The sequence below is a fragment of the Heterocephalus glaber genome, unplaced genomic scaffold (assembly GCF_053883595.1).
Source record: "Heterocephalus glaber isolate CG9 unplaced genomic scaffold, H.glaber_assembly_v1.0 deba00001720, whole genome shotgun sequence".
NCBI classification, from domain to species: Eukaryota; Metazoa; Chordata; class Mammalia; order Rodentia; family Bathyergidae; genus Heterocephalus; species Heterocephalus glaber.
The window spans coordinates 346110-368414 of record NW_028258433.1 but is presented as its reverse complement, the minus strand read 5'-3'; the positions used below and the strand labels follow the sequence as shown (position 1 = coordinate 368414).

Sequence of the window (22305 nt, the reverse complement as noted above, 5' to 3'; positions counted from 1 at the left end):
CCTCTTTATCATAGACTCCTTCTAGATAAGATTTATTTGGATACCTAGCCATAGAATTGGCCCCACTTCCTGACAGCGACCACTTCAGAGTAAGACCTTAATTTCTTGAACTCTTCCCCAAGTCACTGAAAACGTGCCCATAATGAATTCTGGCTCTTTCTCGCTGAGGTGGCCCACGGTTCCATGTGTGGATCCTCCTTGCTGGAAAAAGTAATATCCCAACTCTACAGTTGTGCTCCTGCTTTGGGTGTCAAAGGGCACTGACCATCCTCCGCTGCCCCAGGGGCTGTGCTGTGGACGCATGATAAGGATTTAATTACAACAACTCCCCTGTAAAGTTTATTAACCTTGCTTGGCAGATAAAGAAATGGAGGTCCATGTAGAGATTTCAAAAGTTGACCAAGGTACTACTAGCAAGAGCCAGCGACCACATTCCAAACCAGGGCTCTTTTGTCAAGAACACTTTCCTGCGCCCACTACGGGCGCTCACTATCCTCCCCTACACGCACGCACACAGTACTTGCCCGGCAGCCCAGGATACTACAGGGAGCTGCAGCACACACATGCTACATTTGCTTCTACGAAATACATTTCAACCCAGAAATGCTTCTTTGCTTCTCAACTGGAGCAAAGGGAGCCCGCGGCGAGGGTACATCTCGCTGGCTGGCAACTAGACTCCTTTGGACTTCCGGGGTCGGGGACACGAGAGTGACGTTCCGACGGACCAATCCTCGCAGGGAGCCGGCCGCGGGGCCCAATCGCAGGAGAGTGTGGGGGGGGTGGTACAATGGTAGCGTAGGCAGCGGCCGGCCCCGCCTTCGGGGCTGTCCGACCGCGGCCGAGTCACTGCAGAGAGCGAGCCAGGGGGGACCGCACAGCGACCTGCAGCTGACCGCGCCGGCGGAGCTCAGAGCCGGCTGAGATCGCTGTCCCAGGGCAGCCAAGGAGGCGCGGGCAGCACAGCAAACGTCACAGGTATCGCTCTGGACGCAGGAAGTGCGCATCCCTTGGTTTGCCTTAAAATAGGGTTTGAGTTTCCCTGTCAGCGTACAGTATTTGGTGGAGCTGAACAGAAAATTTACCGCCCGCCTCGGGGCGTCCTTGGCTGGCCCAGACCCGGGAGCTGTCTGCCAGCCGGAGCGTCCGAGGAGGAGCCTGCTCTTGCAGAGGGTCAGCCCTGCGCCTTGCCTGGCAAGAAGACTGTAGTCGTGGGTGAGTTTAAGAACAGAATAAAACAAAAACACCTTCCGATTAGGAGCTTCTGTTTTGAAAGGCCCCCTCCCTGTTTGTTAATACGCAGCAAAATAACAATAACAGTTGCACAACTGTCGTGACCCAAAAGGAACTTTGTTTGCCTTGCGAAAATCAGCTGGTAATATACAATGTGGGGACTCAGAGTGACCACTGGATGGGTGAGAATTTAGTCAGATTATTGCAAAGAGTCATCCTAAAGGTGGCTTGCGTCCTAAGAATTCCTACTTTTAAAATGAAAAGGGTGACAGTCTGGGGTTTAGAGTAGATCCAAAGTAAACTATCTTCCTAGGAAGTGGTCACTGCTTTCGTGATCTCGGTTTTGCTGGTTTATGTTCAGACCGCAAATTTGTTCTGACTTCACCATCTGTGAAAAATCTAGCCACTGGGATTAGAATGCAACAGATCACTTCTCTCCCTTTTTCTTTAATAGAAGTCAGCTACCTACTCAAGGAATATGAAGATTTTATTTGTCGAACCTGCCGTTTTCCTTAGTGCATTTGCTATGAGTCTGACCACCCCACTGACAACACAGTATGTGTATAGGAGAATATGGGAAGAAACAGGCAATCACAGTTTTGCATTTGATAGTAATATTTCTGAGTGTGAACAAAATGAAAACAGCACACTTTTTGCATTCCAAAAGGTAAGAAATTAAAATATCCCTAAAACATAATAAAAAGAGAATGTGGAACATGTTTTAAATGAAAGGATGGTGCAGTCATCATACATTGGCCTTTTCAGGGTGACCACCAGACTCTCAAATCCCAAACCAAATGGCCTTTTCTCAGTCCTCATCTCATTTGAAGTTTCCTGGCATCTGTAGCCTCCCTCTCCTTCACACCCCCTTCTCCTGTGTGACATTAGCTCTTCTTTCTCTTGGACAGTCTCAGCCCAGTCTCATGTACTCAGTGGTTGTCTTCTTCCTCTGTCCTAAAACGATTCCTGCTGGAACCAGCAACTCGGTGGACAGGGGTAGATGAAGCTTGGTGTGTCTCCTTCTCCCTCATCCCCATCCTCTTTGTTCCCTTCTACTGCATCTGCATGTTTCAGGAGCTCCAAAAACTGGGCTGTCACTGAAGATAGTGGGCTAGTGTCTGTCACTGGGTGAGGTGGGTTTATCACTTGCCATTTGGTGGCATTATAGGCTTTGACTCCCACACGTTGACCTCTGAGGACATCTGGAGTGGGAAGCACTCACTTTTGCTCTCAGAACACTGAAAACCTTTAGCTAGATACATGGGGCTTTACCTGCTCCCTCAGAAGCTCCTTGCCCCAGTGTTTTGTTTACAGAAGTCTGTCAGTGTCCAGATGCAAAGGTGATGGCAATTCGGATTTGAAAATGCTTTTCCCTCCAAAGCCCCCAGAACAAACCAGCTTAGGAACTAAGAACTCTTCCCCTTGGAGATAGTTTGTGACAGCAGAGGAGTGGTGCTACCCTTCCAGTCACAGAGGAGAAGAGATAAAGGGAATTGAGCCACCTTCCCTGGCTCTGATACTCACTCTGTGAGAGAGATGATCTAAAGTAAGGAACGGCTGAGGGCCCCAAGCGGGAATGTATCCCCCAGGTGTCAGGTGGAAGCTGGCTAGGGCGAGGCCCGGCTGTTTGGCACAGCCCCTGATGTACCCATTTCCTCATTTCTGTGGGAGAAGCTTTCTTGAAACTGCTTGATTCTGCCACCTAGACAGTAAGGCTATGGCCTCAAGTGAGGTTGTAAAGAGAGGACCCAGGGCCTCACTGAGTGGTTGTATCTCCCTTCAAGATCGTCTCATCATATGGCCTTCATCCTTACACTCATCAGCTCTGTTTGGTTCACCCCACTCCAGTTCAGGAGAAGGCCCTCTTGGACCCTTTCAAGGGACTTGGGTGGAGAGGCCTGAAAAACCTGCAGCTCCCACCCTCCAGGACCGTGGGTGCCTGGTCCAGGCACCTTGGCCTTTGACTGAGCAGGTGATGAGTGTTTTGCCCCCCACCTCACCTGGCCTGGCCTGGCCCAGCCACGGGGAGCCCTCTACTGCCCAGAGCAGTGGTTCATATCAGAGGTTTGGACCCAGTTTTCAAATTGATGGTCTGTTTTTCATTATTGTTTTAAATTAGATTAATATTCAAGAGAACATACTACTACTGCAGATCCCTCCCCTTAAAATTGGTGTTCTTAGGCTCTGGTGCTTTTCCTCAGAGTGTGGAACTAGGAACCCCGCTCCCAGCTGGGACACAGTGGGTGGCCACTCAGCATTTCCAAAAGGGCATTTCTGCCCAGAGACTCCCATCACCTGCAGCACTTCCTTTGGCTTCCTTCTCCATCCTATCCCTGCTCTGCTCCTCTGAGAAACAGCCCCTTCCCTATCCAAGAGCAATGGTTCCTGTTTCCCCAGCTTCCTCTCTAGCACACAGCCCTGTTGGATAGGCTCTGGCCGCTTGTTCTCCAAAGGGAGTCTAAACTTTGGAGGGATTTGTGAACTGTTTTTTGTTTGTTTGTTTTCTCAGTACCGGGAATGGGACCCACGGTCTTTGCACTACATCCCCAGGCCTATTTTATTTTTTATTTTGAGCAAAGCTTTTGCTAATTTGCCCAGCCAGGCTTGTACTTGCAGACCTCCTGCACCTGCGTCCTAGAGTGCTGGGATTACAGGCATGTAATTACAGGCATATGCCAGCATGCTTGGCAGTTCTTGGAACCATAAAAATAAGAGATGTCACAGCACTGGGGGAGTCCCTAGTAAAATAGATAAGTGATTTCTTCAGCTCAGCTTTTTTCTTATTTCTCTCAGAGAACCAATGGTGTGTGAGAGGACAGTAAATGTTATGATAATAATCCTTACCACCTTTATATATCCTTCCTACATAACAAATGCACACAGGTGTCTATGTATTACAATGCAAACTATTGAGAATGTCAGGGTATAGACAGCAATAAACTGAGCTCTTTCACTTACTTTTGACATTTTGAAAGTTTATATGAATGAAAGTCTTACTTTTAACCCATTTTGCATTAATACACACATGTATATGTACTCACAAATAGCATATTAGTTTTACCTACTTTACAAATCTTCAAATACAAACTTCTCTTGGGCAGTGACATTAATCTCAAAAGGACCCTTACCAAAATGGCACAGCCGTGGCAGGGAAACTCTTGGCTAGGCAGGAAAAGGGTAAGAACTTCTAGGCTTGTTTGTTGACTTTTGTGAGGGAAGCTACTTTTTAAATCTACTTCTTCCTTCCCCTGTTGAATGATTAATTTTGAAGGAATAAGTTGGCGATTGGAGTCTGCTCTTTTCAGACAACTTTTAAGACAGGGACTCTGCTATTGGAGAGGGAAATTTGAAGTTATATTCTCTGGAATTTGTTTGTAAGCCATCCTTTGTTACTAGCAGACACCTACTTATGAAAAACGATGTGGAATATTTTCTACTCAGCTGGAGTTAATGTACACATTTCACCCTATGAAATTGTGACTTCTTTAAAGTTGATACTGCTTCCTTAATTTATCCTTGTCTCAGTATATTATTGTCCTGTCTAATCTTGGATAGGAAACAGCACTTAATATCTATCTACCTTTATATGATATATAACTGCAGTTCTCCAGTGTCTGAAATACACACACGGCCAGGAAAGTGGATAATACCTGGAATCCCAGCACTCTGGGAGGCTAACAAAATATGTTAATGTATGAATTGTTTTTTCTAAAGTAAAACCTCAGGGGCCGGGGATTTAGCTCAGTGGTTTCGCTGCCTGCTGCGCAAGTGCAAGGACCCGAGTTTGATCCCGGGTACCAAAAAATAAAAATAAATAAAGTAAAACCTCAGTATTCAGGTTTAATTGCAGTGTTGGCACTTTGTGATAGATAAGTGGGTCATGGGTTGCAGTTTGGGCACTCATCTATAAAAGCTTCTCCATTAGTGGAATAGACAACTTCATAGAAGAAATGCAAAATGGCCAAAAACTTACATGAAGAAATTCTCAACATCCCTGGCCATTAGAGAAACGCTAATTAAAACAAGACTGAGATTCCATCCTACTCCAGAAGGAATGGTTATCATCAAGAAATCAAATAATAACAAAATACTGGCAAGGCTGTGGGAAAAAAGAACTCTTCTACACTGTTAGTGGAATGTAGATTAGTACAACCGTTATGGAAATCAGTGTGGAGAGTCCTCAAAGAAAACTGAAACTAAAAATTCTATCTGACCCAGCTATTCCCTTTCTAGATCTCGTCCTGAAAGACTTAAAGACATTGTATTACAGTGATCCATGCATACCCATTTTTATAGCAGCACAATTCATAATAGCTAAATCTTGGAAGCAGGCTATATGTCCTTCGACAAATGAATGGATAAAAAATGTGCTATTTACCCATAATGAAGTAGTACTACTCTGCCATAAAAATAAACTAGTCATTTGTAGAAAAATGCATGCACCTTGAGATAATAATGTTAAGTGAAATAAATTAGACCCACAAACTTAAATATCACATAGTTTCTTTTATATGAGAAACCCAGTGTATAAATAAAGAGCAAAATAAAAGATAGTAGGAAGTAGGGAGATGGATCTTTCTCATAGAGGAAGGGGACCAAGAGATGGAAGGAAGGGGGAGGGACTAGAGGGCAAGGGGATGGATGAAAGAAGTATGATGTTTTATATACATGCAGCAGTTCCTCACAAGGAATGCAAACATTATGTACTGCAAACATCTACAAATTTAATAGAAAAAAATTAAAAATAGATTTGGAAAATGAAAAAGTGGCAAGCAGATGTTTTTAAATCATCCAAAATTCTTTCCAGTAAATGACCAATAGAGTAGTTCTCCCAGCTCTCTATCTGTGTGTGTATGTACTTGTCTGTCCTCATTGTTTGGGTCCTCAGGAGTTAGTTACATTCATCTTATTCCTCAGTTCATGGCAGGCTGCCTAGTGTCTTTAATCAATACGAGGGTCCTCTTTGGAATTTATCTTATTTTTATAATTTTTTAAGTTCAGTAAATAAAGGAATAAGTTTCTCACGAATCTGTTTGTAGAGGCACAAGTGAAAACATCAATGGAGAGCTTCCTAAATAAAGAGCTATCAAGGCTGGTGTGTGTATGAGGTATTCTCTGTCCCTTGACATAAGCAGAAAGACCTATCTCAGGAAAGGTTGTTGCTGTTGCTTTAGGAAAGTGGTCATGATCTCTCAGTGCAAACTTTTCCCAGAAGGAAGAAAAATCATATTCTGGCCAGTACTAGAGGCCTTGGGGTATACAGGTACTTTGTACAAGACAGACTCCCATCGATATATACATTTTTTCTTTCATGGTTTGAAGTCTCCACTGTGCATGCATTCGAATGCCATGATTGTAATTATGCCACCTTTAGACACCTGCTTTGCATACTCGATGAAGATTTAAGCCATATCTGGTCCCCCATGCACCAGAGATTCCTCACCCTTCACCTACTGGCAATGTCCAGAAAAGCATGCGTTGTGATATTTTTATGCACATTGTATAACCTCTGTAAACCCATTGTCTTCTTTTTTATTTCTTTACAGGAAGTTCAGAAAAAAGTGTCTCTTTTTAGTCTGCAGATGGAACTAAGTGGGTTAATTCCTGGTCTGGTGTCTACATTCATACTTTTGTCTAGTAGTGATCAGCGTGGACGAAAATTCCCTATGATTTTATCTTGTATTGGTATTCTTGCAACTAATGTTTGGCTATGTTTGCTTTCCTATTTTGCTTTTCCATTCCAGCTTTTGATTGCCTCTACTTTTATTGGTGCTTTTTTTGGGAGTTTCAACACATTTTGGTCAGCTTGTTTTGCTTATGTAGTTGATCAGTGTAAAGAAGATAAACAAAAAACAATTCGAATAGCTATAATTGACTCCATGCTTGGAATTGTTTCTGGACTAACGGGGTTGTCGTCTGGCTATTTTATTAGACAACTAGGTTTTGTGTTGTCATTTTTAATTATTGCTGTGGCTCTTGCTGTTAATTTGGTCTTTATTTTATTTTTCCTTGGTGATTCAGTGAAAGAGTCTTCATCTCAGAATGTTACTATGTCATGTATGGAAAGCTTTAAAAACCAGTTTCAGCGAACTTACATGCTTTTTAAAAATGCTTCTGGCGAGCAGCGGTCTTTTCTCTGTTTATTACTTTTCACAATGGTCATTTATTTTTTTGTGATAATTGGCATTTTCCCAGTTTTTATCCTTTATGAATTGGGTTCCCCTCTCTGCTGGAATGAAGTTCTTATAGGGTATGGATCAGCTTTGGATAGTGTCTCCTTTTTTAGTAGTTTTCTTGGAATATGGCTTTTTTCCTACTGCATGGAAGATATTTATATTGCCTTCATTGGAATTTTTACCACCATGGCAGGAATAGTTGTGACTGCTTTTGCCAAAACCACGCTGATGATGTTTTTAGGTGAGTTACAAATGTAGCCTCAGAACTATGTATTTACTTTTCTATAAAATGAGTTCAGTCTTTTGGGAGAGAACCTTTAATGTAAAACTCTATATATCCTACCCTAATTTATTAAAAGTAAAAAGCTATTTTGCCAGGAGCTAAAAGCCAAATTTGCTGAAACAAATTTAACTGAAAAACCACAATTTTCCAAATTTGCCAAAAAAATTGTTTTGAAGCCCATTCTTCATGTGAGTCAGTTCTTCCATGTAACTATTACCAAAGTGAACATTTCTTACAGTGCTGCTCCATAGACTACTTCCATAAAAATATTTATGATAATTAAATAAAGTATACCCAAAAGATTTATAAGAAAAATTTATATTCATTGAATATATTCAAAAAGAAAATTCTTTTTTTTTTCAGTGTCTTCTGACATTTGTCATATTCTGTTTTTAAAATATTTGGAATGTGCTTCACCGAAGTAATTTTACCGTACAATAATAGGTCACAACCTAAGTGGAAAATACTGTTATGAACTGTACATTCAATCAGACATAAACACTGCTTCCAAAGAAATGAAGGAGGCAAGAGGTGCTCTGGGTTTGCTCTGATGGTCCTGTCCCTGTTAGCACCAGGAAAAGTGACTCTCAGATCTTCAGGAAGAAAGTTCTTTGAAGCAGGTTTTGCAACTAGATCTTTCAGGAAACCAGTCATTTCATGACTTGACTTCTGATGAATTGCTGTTTGGCAAATTGGACTGCTTCCTTGACTGTGTACCTCATAACTCTTTTTGTAGGGTTTGAGTGAAATCCTGCATTGGAAAGGGCAGTGAAACTGTCAAGTGGGACTTTGGGAAAGGTCCAGTTTAGTCCTTTCTGTGAAGGAGGTATTAATTCCTGCTGCCTGTCAGGGAAGCAATGTGACCAAACAATGGGCTTTAATTTCCACCAAGTCCACTAAGTAACCTTGGGAAAATTGCTGAACTCCTCTGAGCCCTCATTTTCTCATTTGTAAAATGAGCATGGAATAACTTATTCAGAGTATTGTAATGAATATTAGATAATAAAAGCAAGTAGCACAATTTCCTCTATTCAATAAACGTGGGTTTTCCCCTCTTCCTAAGAACTGCTAAGGCCACTGAAGTTAATACACCTGAAAATATTTTGTAAACTTTGAAGTGAACTGTAAATGTAATACATCATTATTTTATGACATAATTAAAAATGCTCCTATTAACAGTAGTAATTTATGAACAGAGGTAATTTTGTGTTCATGAAGTTATCCAGCCACAAGATGAACAGCAAGATGATAAAGAGCCAGTTTACCAATAAACAAATCCATACAGTAAAGGAATGCAACACTGAGAATCCCAAGCCAGGAAAACAAGAACAAAAACAGTCAAAAATCTAATTAGCAGTCACAACTTCCTAAAAAAAAGAGGTTACTTCATCATCAAAACAAAAGGCAAGTCAATCTCAATTGGCAGATTATACACATCTGGACCTAAAACTTCCATGAACATCTGTTTGTAATACTGAAATAAGAATTCCAGAATAACTTTCAAATGACCTATCCATAATCTTTTTAAGTCTTTAAACAGAATGTTACAATTAATTTGATCTTTAGATGCAATGACTTAGGATGCTCATACAAAATGAATGTTTAGACAGAGTATTTTCCATGTAAAATTCGCCATTAGTGTTCCAAACTAGCCTTATCTGATCATTTATCCAATCATTTCTCTTACAGTCAGAGTGCTGTTCTTTTTTCTTATTGCGCCTCTGTCTGTTTTGAGATCCATGATGTCAAGAGTGGTTCGTTCTACTGAACAAGGTGAGTTTAATTTGTTTAAGGAATATAGTGAGTGTTCTGACTTAAGCCTATGTATGTTTGATGCTTCAGAATATTCTACAGCCTCCTGCCCCAATCTTTTTGATTGAGTGGTGAGCTCAGGCAAAGGAGCCCCTGCCCAAGGCCCTTTCTCTGGCTCTCCCCCACCCCAAGAGAAGAGGAGAGAGAACCGAGGACCAAGTGGATGTGTCCTCTGGGAGCCCACAACACTCTCCCCTTCTGCCCAGCACTGGCTACATGGATCTCTGTAGTTTCCAGTCCAGATGGCTCTGGGTTCATGTCCAGTGACTGCTCATGCGATCCTCTTCTGTGAACTATGTCCCTGTGTGCTCCTTCTGGACCACAGTAGACAGCCACTGGAGAGACCCTTCACAGGAAGGTGAGATTGACCTTGGAATTGCAGAGCCAGGGCATCTGTACCTGTGTGTAGATCACTCTTTCTGAGCAAAATGGAATAAGGCATACAACAGAATGGGAATGGCTACAGGCCAGCTCTCCCAGGGCCATCAAGTCCCTACATGGAACTTTTTGGTTGTTGTTTTTGTTTTTTCTTTTTTTGCGAGACAGAGTCCCACTTTGTAGTCTTGGCTGTCCTTGAATGCACTATGTAGCCCAGCCTGGCCTTGAACTCATGATCTTCCTGCTTCAGTCTCTTGGGTGCTTGTGTACCACATGTCCAGCTTCTACATAGAATTCTTATACATTTAAGAATTCTACATTTATGTCTAGCATTCCATTATTTTTGTTTGGTTTTGGTTTTGGTTTTTGGTATCGGGGATTGAACTCGGGACCTTGAGCTTGTGAGGCACGCGTCGGAACCACTGAGCTAAATCCCTGGCCCTAGCCTTCCATTATTACAGAGGTTGTTTCCCACAATGGAGAGAGAGAACATATCTTAAAATTAATGGTTCATTAGCCAGATTTATAACTTTTAAATATAGATGTCCTTCAGTATCTGAGGAGGTTTGGCTTCAGAACCAAAGCAACCAAAATCCACAGATGCTCGAGTCCCTTATATAAAATGGTACAATGTTTGTGCACATAAACTTGCACATACCCTCCTGTGTACTTTAAATCATCTCTAGATGATGTATAATAGATAAAACAGTGTAAACAATATGGAAATAGTTGTCATGCTCTAATTTAGGGAATAATGACAGGAAAAAAGTCTGTACATGTTCAGTGCAAATGAAGCCATGATTGGCCTAACTGTAATTTTTGATCCATGATTGATTAAAACTCCAGAAGAGGAACCCACAGATACAGAGGGCTAACTGTACTTAGGAGATAGATAGATAGATATATATGACTCTAATTATGTTCTTACACTGGGCCCCACAAATGTTACCACTGTTCCTGAATCTGAGTCCTATCAGGAAACAATCCCGCTCAGCTGGCTCAAATCAAGAGACTTCTACGAAGGTTGGTATAGGGATTGGACAGTGTGAAGATTGCCAGCAAGCTGCTCAGATTGGGGCGAAACAGAGAAGAAACACCATCCTCCATCCCTTTGACCAAGTGTGACAGAAAGTTAAGTCAGCGAGGAAGTCCAGGGAGAGTAAGCCTCCCAAGCACAGAACAGGGCAGAGGAGATCAGACACTTGAGGCGAGCAGAAAATAGCCAGCACAAAAGAAAGACAGAATTAAATTTCTGATTAGAACTACTAATTAGGTATTAGTATATGATGTTGTCCTCTTCCCTTTCTGTATGATGTGAATATTGTTAGATTTAGGTGCTTTCTTTTGTTTCATATATTGGCCTGTTTCATATATTAGCAAATATCCTTATTTGATTATTTATAAATAACAACTATACTTTTGTATTTATAACAGGTTAGTAAACACTGGGGAAAACTGAGTAATTTCATACATTTTAAAATATATTTCTTGTATGTTTCCAGAAGAAGCACATACAACTCTGTACAGTACACTGTACTTGATAGTGTGATAAATGACTGTTACTGTTTTAAGTACTTATAATAACATGCTGTGCTTTTCATCCTTTAGAGCATAACCCTACTTATACAAAAGAGTTTACTGTAAAACAGTGTGCTGCTATGCTAGTGGTAGCCTCGTGTATCTCACGTTTAACTCCATATTTGGATAATATCAAGGGCCCATCACAGATGATTGACATATACCTTTTCAGTTTGCACTTAGAAGCTGGCACTCTGTGTGGTACTTTGCGATACACGTGGATGAAATTGCCTAATAACATATTTCTCAGATTATATTTCCATCACGTCACATGACTGTATTGAAATTTAAATTTAAAAAAATTGGCCTATGTGGAGTCTACTAGATAATTAGAATTTTTTCTCCAGACCACTATTTGTTTAAAATCAGTTTTGATAATTTTTCTAAAACAAATCACATCTTCTGATGTCTTGTTAATGCTTGAGATGTTTTTTTAAAAATTATATGGAAAAATGTTTAAGTACTTTTCAGTTTTGCTTTGGTTGAGTTCTATTATATTCAAATATTATTACAGTTTTTTTTCCTTTCTTTGAATAATTTTAATTTTTGTATATGTGTGTGTTTAGTGAATAATAAAGTTATACATTAGGCTCCAAAAATATATATATATATTTCTTGATTCTTTTTCATTCATAAGCCTTAGCTGTATATGCACACAACTGTTATAGAGTACGTATAGAGTAATAATTACCTTGGAAACCATTTAGGAATATAAACATTTATAACTATACTATGCAAAATTATACTCACTTCCTTGGGTAATTCAATAATTTCTTAGACATGACGCTGATAGCACAACAAAAGGCAAGATAGAAAATAATAAAATAAATAAATAAAAGTCTTTCATTTAAAGACTTCATTCCAAGTTCATCCTTTGAGGGATGGATGTGTAGTATGGTGGTAGAGTAGTTGCCTAACATATGCTAAACCTTGGAGCCCATACCCAGCACTGAAAAAAATTTTTTATGCTTCAAAGAACACAATAAAGAAAGTCAAAAGGCAGCATACAGAATTGGAGAAGACATTTGAAATCAGGTCTCAGAGGAAACTTATATACAACGTATATAAAAATGCTTTAAAAATCAACAATAAAATAACAGACAATTCAGTTAAAAAATGAGCAAAGGATTTGAAAAGACATTTCTCCAAAGAAGATATACAAATAAATGGCCAATAAACACATGAAAAATCCTAAATATCATTAGACATTAGGGAAATGATGGTCAAAACCACAGTGAGGGCCAAAAAGATGACTGAAATAAAATAGTCCATAACAAGTACTGGTGAGGATATGGATATATTAGAACCCTTATATACTTCTAGCTGGAATGTAAACTGGTGCATCCACTTTGCAAATCAGTTTGGCAGTTCCTTAGAGGTTCAGATTACCTTATGAGCCAGAGAAATGAAAACATATGTCCACATAAAATCTTATATACAAATAAATGTTCGTAGCAACAATAGTCACAATAGCCAAATGGTGGAAACAATGCAAGTAATGAGTTGATAAACAAAATGTCGTGTATGAGCCAATGGTCTTTTATTCACCAGTAAAAAGAAATGGTTTTCTGACACACACTATGACAAGAATGAACCATGAAATCATTACACTAAATGAAAGAAGCTAGTCACAAAATGCCACATATTATCATACGAATTTGATTCCATTTGTATGAAATGTCTAGAATAGGCAAATCTGTAGAGACAGAAATTAGATGAGGGTTTACCAGGGCAAGGTAGTGGAAGAGTAACTGCTAATGGAGATAGAGTTTCTTTTTGAGGTGATGAAAATATTACAGTTAGAGAGTGGTGATGGTCACACAACTCTGTGAATGTACTAAAAGCTACTGAATTATGCACTTTAAAAGAGTGAGTTTTGTGTTATGTGAATTATATCATTAAAGTTATTAGGCAACAACTACCTGCTTTGACTTAGAAATTAAAGGGAACTTGTCAGGATGTATAGTTTCTTTTTGTTTGTATTTGGTTTAGTTTAAAAGACCTTTAAGATCATCCCATACTATTAAATATAGTAACATTTTAAAATGTTTAGTTCATATTTTGGCACTTCTTACTCTGAATTATAGTAAATTTGTGAACTGTGACTCCATTATTCTAGAATAATCTAATTACTTTGTTCCTAACTGTAAACTAAGAAGTACATTGGAGGGTGTCAAAATTTCCATGACTAAATGTATTCCTGCCTTCATTATTTTTTAGAAATGACCATTTTTGTTAAAATGTTATGTATTATATAATAATCAGAGAAAAGAGGAAATACTGTAGAGGTTTTTAGCTGTCTCTCACTATATTATCTTAAGAAAGATGAGAGGCTAGAGGGGTGGCTCAGTGCAAACCCAACCCTGCCCCATGAAAAGTAAGAAAATGGAACTCTGGTAATGATTTTTAAATCTCTGTGCCCTATACAGGTGTGAAACTCATAGGTAAAGCCATCTGATTTAGCTATTTTGCCTTGCTTACGAACTCCTTGTGATTATAAACAACACAATAAAACAGACCTGATTTTTTTTTAGTTCTGTTGAGTTTTTTAAAGTTTAGAAAATAAATTCACTTGCACTTATTTAATCTTGCTTATCTCTGTAACTACAGAATAAGTAGAACTGCTCAGAGAAGTTTAGCAACAAGCTGAAGCTACTTCATAATAGTACATTGTGTCTGACAAATGGTGTCCTGTCTAACCTGTTTTCCAACAAGAATGGATTAAAGCCCTTACATAATACAACTAGCACTCTGCAGTCTGTCCTCCATAGCATAGCACATATCTGGCTGCAGCAAGAGTCACAAATAAGAGAATATTGTGGTAGACAGCTAGGAGAACTTTCTTCCAATTAAACTGAGTTCATATATTATAAGTCATGGAGACAGTCTATATGCTACTTAATGATTGATGAATGGGGTCCTGAGTTAAGCATTTATTCATTTATTTGACAAATATTTATTAAATGTCTACCTTGTACCAGGATAGCTGGGCCCTGGAGGCATAGCAGCAACCAAGGTAGATGTGTACTTGGCATTGACAGAGCTTTCATTTTAGTCAAAAGACCATAAAATATTTTGCAGAGATTTAGGAATGCATGTCCTATCACTCAATGACGAATTTGAAGCAGTGTATGAAGATATATACAGTGTAACCAAATGGAAAGATTTTAATGGAAAAAAATCAATGCATAGTCTAAAGACTGAGACCCTTAGGAATATTAGAATATAGACTTGAACAGGATAATTGAGTTGTGAAAACAATCCTTAAGCTTGCCTCTCATTCTTATCAATTCAAGCAAACACAATTATTTACATGATTTTCATTGTCCCAAAATACACTCCAGTTGTTCGTGGAAGAATAAATTTGGCAAAATAGGTAAGGAACAAGCATGGTCATTTGATGACAGAGTTTACAGAAGGCAGAAACCATCTGGGGCCTGAGACTGAGGAAGTAATATTGGTCTGGCTGAAAATGGTCACAAAATTTTACACTCAGTGATGCAAAATATGACAAAGGAAGAGAGGTACATCAAGATATCCAGCCTGTCCTTAGAGGTTTAACTCTTCAGTCAGTGTGGTTTTGGATTCCTGGTACAACTGAAAAATTGGGCAAATGATATCGATTTCCAATTGTGACTTAGACTGCACATGCAGTCATTTTGTGCTCCTGAACAATGCTGAGCAGCCTACCCTTTACCAAACGTGTACAGACAGCAAGGGTGACTGCTGCAGTCCTTGCTTATCTCAGTCTGGGAAGGCACCCAAACAAGAGGTAGAAAACTGCATTTTAGAGAACCATTTAACATTACACTCCAGCATAAACCTTCGGTAGAGCCTGGGGTAATTACGACATGTGAAATTCCAGTGGTGACTACATTTTTTGGTCACTTCGGAGGGATGAATGAAACTCAAGTTGTAGAATGCGTGATAAGAATCTTATCTCTGCCTGCAGCTGTCATGCTTGCCACAATGGACAAGCACAGGAAAAGGACTCCTTTGCCTTTCCAAAGGAGCTTAGGGAGTCCTCCTGTCACACACTGTCATAGATGAACATGGGACATAGAGTGGGAGATGGCATCCTGAACAGCCAGGCTGCCTATGGCTTAGCCTTATTGTGGCAGGAAGAAGACACTGAAGTTTTCAAACAAGCCAGCTGCTAGTACCTTTTTAGCTTTGACCAAGGGACCCTGGAACTCAGCTCTTTTGGGTTTTCAGCATCTCTGGCATCAAGTCCAAGGAGAGCTCTTTGCCTCAGGTTCTCCATCTACAAAATGGATTACTGACAGAACAGTTTTCCTTCACCAAACAGTGCCCCATGTTTGCCATTTTCAGTGAATAATAAATTTTCTCTATTAGTTTTTGTTTTTTGTTTTGTAATTCAGTCTTTTTTTTCTTCTATACCTCTACCCTGAATAGGTACCCTGTTTGCTTGTATTGCATTCCTAGAAACACTTGGTGGAGTCATTGCAATTTCTGCTTTCAATGGAATTTATTCAGCCACTGTTGCTTGGTACCCTGGCTTCGTTTTTTTGCTGTCTGCTGGTATATTACTCATTCCAGTGATCAATCTATGGTATGTAATTATTTTTAATAATTTTTCAAAGGGCACCCCAATTAAGGGAATTCCTCAACCTCACAAGTAAAAATGACATAGATCTGTTGGAATTTTGCCTCAGACTGCTTTTCTTCAGAATTTTTGGACATGAAAACATTTGTAAGTAATGTTGGAGATGTAGAAAGAGATGGTGGCAGGGCTAACCAAACTAAGAGAAAGAAAGATGGGGTCAGAGACCTGTTTTTGTTTTGTTTTGTGGTACTGAGGATTAAACTGGTACAACCCCAGCCCTTTTATTTTTTGAGATGGGGCCTCACTGAGTTGCTCAGGTTGAGCTCAATCTGGCAGTCCTTCTGCCTCAGTCTCTCAGAGTAGTAAGATGATAGGCATGTGTCACCATGTGTCTTTAAATATAAAAACTGATTAAATTTTAACTTAGAATAGAGATATTGATATTCAAATTATGATTCCCCTGAGTATAACATTTCCTGATGGTCAAAGATTGCTCTAATAAGATTTACTTGGGCCGGGGATTTAGCTCAGTGGTTCTGCCACCTGCCTTGCAAATGCAAGGACCCGAATTTGATCCCTGGTACCAAAAAAAAAAAAAAAAAAAAAGCTTTTAAGATTTACTTTAATATGGATTCTTAGATAAATGACAAAAACAGATAGAATGCACCAAATATTAAAAGTACTGTTTTGTTTTGTTTTGTTTTGGTACCGGGGATCGAACTCGGGACCTTGTGCTTGCGAGGCAGGCACCGGAACCACTGAGCTAAATCTCCGGCCCAAAAGTACTGTTTTTTTAAATGCTGGCTTCTTTAATGACTCCCTTTTAAAACATGAACATTCAAATAAATACAAAACATAAAATTCTATTTATGAGTAGTACATACAATAGACCAGAGCATAATCAGATTTCGTCTTCCAACTAACAAAAAGTGTGAGCCAACTAAATAAGTGGTTATGGCAACACTCAAGTATTTACTTGAGGGGCCAGAGTGGTGAGCTAAGAGTTCCTTAACTTGATTCTGCTGAACTTTTTCCCTTCCACATGGCTGGTAGCATGGTATGGTGATGGGAAGCAAGGGAAAAGGTTCACAAGGATCTGGGCCTTCTCCTCAGCACTTTGGGGTGAGGCTGTCAGCGGGGAGAAAAGTGCCTAAATCTCCAGTGTTCAGCATTCTTCTGAGACCATGGACTCCATGAAGGCTGGCCCAGGTCTTATCCACAGCAGGCCCTCCATAGATACTGTCCCAATTTAATTCTTTTACCTAGAACAGTATTTTCAATTCCTCTAATTATGACAAAAAGTTGTTTTTACTAGGTATCTTTTTATTTTGGGTTTTTTTTTTTTTTTTGAGACAGGTCTCACTATGCTGTTCAAGCTTGCCTTGTACTCACTAGGTGGCCCAAGCTGGCCTCAAACTTGAAGCAGTCCTCCTGCCTCAGCCTCTTGAATGCTGGGATTACAGGTGTGCACCACCACACCTGGCACTAGGTGTTTTTTGTTGTTGTTTTGTTTTTAAAGAGACCATTCACCTACTGAACTAGCAAAATTATAACTCCATGCTGTGCTGGTGATCACATGTTGAAGCAGCCTATCTCCTAAGTTCTTAGTTGTAACATTATTCAGTTCTATTATAAAGTTGTGAGCATGTGCTAGAAGCTTTCTTTCAAAAACTACATAGTGATGGATCCAGTGATTCCTTTTAAAAACTTAGAGTAAGAAAATAATCAGGAATATTTTTAAAACTGACATATAAGGAAACATATTCCAGTAAAAAATTATAAGTGATCAAAATGTCCAAGAGTAAGGGAATGTTTACGTCAAAGATGATACAACCATATCATGAAAAGTGACTTAATAAGAAATGCTTACATGGAGATAAATTAATGGGTACTTTTAATTTTATTTTTCATGTATGTATGATTATTATAAAGATATGAATAAAAGGTAGTTATCCTTTTCATAAGTGTAGATGGGCATCTGAGTTTTTAACCCTGTTTTGCTCAATATTTTTTAAACCAAAATCTCCTGGTGTATTATTTCCAAATGTCCTTGCTTCCTAGCTTCAGTTCCAACTATTGAACAGAAATTTCAGTAATAGCTTTCATTGTAAGGATTGTATGGGGACCCCACAGGGGAAATAGTGGGATATATGGATATCTTAAGGGTCTACCAGAAAAAAAACCTCATAAATCTTTTATAATTTTGAGAATGTCCATGAGTCAGTTGAACTCAAAATGCCAGGATGTTCCTGTTATATACAATTTGCATAATTTATTAAAAGCCACGTAACCATGGAAAAGATGGAGTACTGATGACTTATTTATGCATTGCCTTAATCTGTCTCACAATGTCTTGTTTTGCTTTTACAGTGCTGCCAAGTATATCAGCTGGAATGAGGGGAGCTATGCAGTTCTTGCACAGAGGGAGCCCAGAGAAGACACTTCAGGGAGATGATTTGGAACATTAATGGGACATACGGTAATTTTTGAGGATTCCAGATGAACTGTGCAATCAGTGCTTTATTAATAATCAATGTTACACAGTCTTCTTTTTCCCAAACAAAACAGAATCAGAGTCTGGGTTTCGCTTCTTCCAGCACTTTGGCACTTTGAGGACTTTGTGCTTATCCTGCACTATGTTTACAGTACACCGAAGAAATCTCAGCGAACTTCTCAGTTTGGACCTAAAGATAAAACTGAAACTAAAAAGTGAAAGGAGGAATTAAGAAACTCTAAAGTCAAAAGCAATAATCTCACTGACATACTCTGGTCACTTTAATACTGAAACCAGGAAGAACTGTTTACCTCAATCTCTTCACCTGCAAAATGGGTTTCGGATCACTGTCAGGGAATTAGAAAGTATAATGAAAAATTATGAAAAACGACGGGTATAAAAATGATTTAAATTTCAAATAATGATATAATTTCACCTATCCTTGAGTAATTGTAATTCTTTGTTTTATCGAGAGTCAAAGCTTTGAATAGATGCATAATCCTTAAAAGAGAAGCACTTTAAAGAATATACACTTCTTACTTTTCCCAATTTATTTCATCAGTGACAAGCACAATATTTTTATATGTAACACAGGTGATTGAGAAAAATATTGTAAATAAGACTGTCTTAAAGAAATTTAAAAACTGAACACGTAATTGTGATGAAAAGTAATATTGTTGAGCAATGGTGGAAACCTATGACACCACAGTGGGCACGCAGAGCCCTCTCTGTCAGTATGTGAGACAAGTCACCCTAGCAGCCGAGCAGCTGTTTTTTCTAAACTAAAACCTCAGTTTCAGCTTTAACTGCAGTATTGGCACTTTGCAATAAATCAGTGGATTTTGGGTTGCAGTTTGGGCACTTGGTCCTTAAAAGGTTAGCCATTGCAGCTATAGAGCCAATATTCACTTCTTACTTCAGTAAAAGGATGTCCACCTTCCATTAACCTTGGCCAGGAATTTTACGTTTATTCTTTCTTTCCCATCTCTTGCTCATCCTCAGGGCATTTCTAAAATACAGATCTTGCACTCTACAAGTCAGAATCCTCAGCATCTTTCATCCATAGGAAAATGATAAAACAAGGAAGCTATCATGAACTGTCCCCTCTGTATCCTATTAAGTAGTGCTTTATACTCATCCTGGGATCCATCCTCTCCCAAAAAAAAACACATTCTCTTGTACCTCCGTGTCTTATTACATAGCTCCATTTGCCTTTCCTCCCACCCAATATCAAAATGATCAGTCAAAACATTGCTTCCCCTGTGTAGCTAATTGTTTTTTGCTTTCTTTTTTTTTTTTTGGTACCAGGGATTGAGCTCGGGTCCTTGTGCTTGCGAGGCAGGCGACAGAACCCCTGAGCTAAATTCCCGGCCCCTGTGTAGCTGATTGTATTAGTCACCTTCCTGTTGCTGTGACAGATCACTGAACACTGCAGCTTATAGGAGGAGAGATTTTTGACGCATAGTTTCAATGGGATCAGTCCATGGTCAGCTGGCTACATAGCAGAAACAGCAAGGTGGAAGGGCCCAACAGAGGACAACTGTTCATCCTATGGCATCCAGGAGGCAGATGGGGAGGGGACAAGAATACACCCTTCCAGCTCACACCTTCAGGAACCCACCTAATCTGAGCAGGCCCCATCTCTAATAGCCCATAGTACATTCAGCTACTGAACTCATCAAAGAATGAATCCACTGGTGAGTATAGAGACTTCATGGTCTAATCAGCTTCCAAACATGAGACTAATGGGGGACATTTTAGACCTAAAGCACAATGCTGGTGTTCTTGATATGTGTCACTCACCCCTCACTCCCTCCAACCCCTCCAGGGCTCTTATAGCTCTGCGTGTGAATATTAGTCAGTACTTACCAGAGTCAGATGTAGGACCCAAACAATCCATTCCAGGACTTGGAGCCCATGGCAATGTCCCCTGCAAGTCCGTATCAAGGATCTGCACCAGAAAGGCCCAAGGGCCAGTAGTGGAAGCTACTAGAAAGTCTGCTGGCAGGGTGAAGGATCTGTGCCGGAAGGCTGAGAGATCTGCATTCAAAGCCAGGAGAAAACGTCCAACATGAAGAAGAGGAGTGAAGCTCTCCCAAAGGAAGACAGCAGTCAAAACTCTCTGGAAGAAAAATCGCTGAAAAGCAGCTTCTTCAGGAAATTCAGCAGCATGCCATCTTCCCCTCCCATTCTTCTTTTATGCCATTCCAACAACAATCCTCAGGTGCATCTTCCACGCCTAGAACCATGCTGACTCAGTTCAGCTGGGCCTTCTCACTCAAGTTGACCATGAGTTAATCCACCAAAGTGTGTGTGTGCACTAGTGGATGTGCACAGTATTTCCACCCTAGTATTTTCCATTGTCTAGTTTTTCTCTACGTGACAATCACCTCCTTGAGGACAAAGATTTTTTTTGATTATTCATTATATGTTCAATAAATGTTCATGGAATTAAACTAATGACTACAAAACTTTATTTTTGTGAAAATTACTTAATGCTATATTTAAAAAGCCTTATGAGATGCTCACTGATATCATGCCATAACCATTAAGCCAGCCTTGGGAACAAATTGAAAAATATGCTACCCTGTACATTTTTAAATCGATTTTTTGCAGGATAAAAGAGGAGAGACCACTGGGACCCAGGAGAATTTATTGGGTGCATTTTATCTCAGTTGGACTTTCTGTCTAAAAAGACTGAGCGCTGGACAAGGAAATGTTTTTGGTTTTTATACATTTTCTAAAATAGGGAGGTCTTTTAGGGACATGAAGCCGGGGGGCGGTAGTGAGCAAGCAAGGTTACAGAAACAGAAACCCGAGTTAGTCATGTTTCGCAGGCTGACAGTTTTGCTCCTTGTGAATCTTGTGAGACCAGGACATCAAGAACTTTGTTTACAGGACATAGTTGCCAGTCTCAGCTATATAAGGGCATATAGTTTCTTAAAGGTTACAAAGACTTCATTTACAGGAAGGTAATTGTCTGCCCTATTAGTATGGGGCAAGGGTCAACCATGAAAGAAGGCAGATTTCTCCAAGAACCTGGCTGTTTACCTTTTCTGTTGCAGAGCACAGATCAACAGAAGTGGGGAGCTGCAAGGAGCTAGGAGACTGCTCTTTAAAAGGAAAACTGATTTTCTTTTAAGTTCTGCTTTAGATTTACAGTGTTTTCATAAGTCCTCCAATATCTTCCATTTTCTGATTCACATATGTAATAACACAAGTGCCTTGAAGTGCCCCTGGATGGTTAACTCCTTTGTAATCTGAAAGCAGATACATTGTTCTGTTCGGTAGTACTGCTTTGGGATTTTTTTTTCCTGTAAGGTAACTAATGATTGCTTGGCTAGCAAGGAATACTTGTAATTTGATATACTAGAAATTCTAATTTCCAAGACCATTCTTTTTAGGCTTGGTTAATGTCTTCTAGGCCAACGGCCCACATAATATCTGAGTGTTTCTCAGATGGACTGATTGATTTTTGTTTTCCATTCCTGTTTGATACTCTTCCAAAACCAAAAGAAAAAGCACTTTTAAGATTTACAGGTGCTTAACTCTTCAGTAAGAGATCATTACTAAATGCGATGCTAAAGAGACTTAGGGAAATCCAGAAGTTGATGAGATGGGGGAATGTACTCAAGACAGAAAACAAACAAAAGCTGCCATCTAATCTCCATTACGTAACCTAACTATGCGGAGAAGGAAAATAAAAGAAGGACTGGTCTTTATGGAGTCCAGATAAAAGAAAACCAAAAAGGAAAAACATGTTTCTTTTTATCCAGCAGTGTAAAAT

The 22305-nt window shown here is 39.6% G+C and overlaps 1 protein-coding gene across 1 annotated transcript; it reads left to right on the top strand.

The window, feature by feature from the left end:
• The first annotated feature begins 367 nt into the window (after positions 1 to 367).
• Positions 368 to 20992, top strand: Slc46a3 (solute carrier family 46 member 3). The gene is made up of 5 exons (XM_087199532.1): positions 368 to 649; positions 795 to 1212; positions 9379 to 9462; positions 15874 to 16030; positions 18395 to 20992. Exons 1-5 carry the CDS (start codon positions 368 to 370, stop codon positions 18477 to 18479), a joined length of 1026 nt encoding a protein of 341 aa, XP_087055658.1. The 3' UTR covers positions 18480 to 20992.
• The last annotated feature ends 1313 nt before the right edge of the window (positions 20993 to 22305 follow it).

Bases quoted from the DNA above. Each gene is read 5' to 3' on its own strand.
- Slc46a3 (XM_087199532.1), top strand. From the start codon at position 368: ATGGAGGTCCATGTAGAGATTTCAAAAGTTGACCAAGGTACTACTAGC. The intron at 650-794 runs GTACATCTCGCT...GTACAATGGTAG, and splicing joins AAAGGGAGCCCGCGGCGAGG to CGTAGGCAGCGGCCGGCCCC. The intron at 1,213-9,378 runs GTGAGTTTAAGA...TTTCTCTTACAG, and splicing joins CAAGAAGACTGTAGTCGTGG to TCAGAGTGCTGTTCTTTTTT.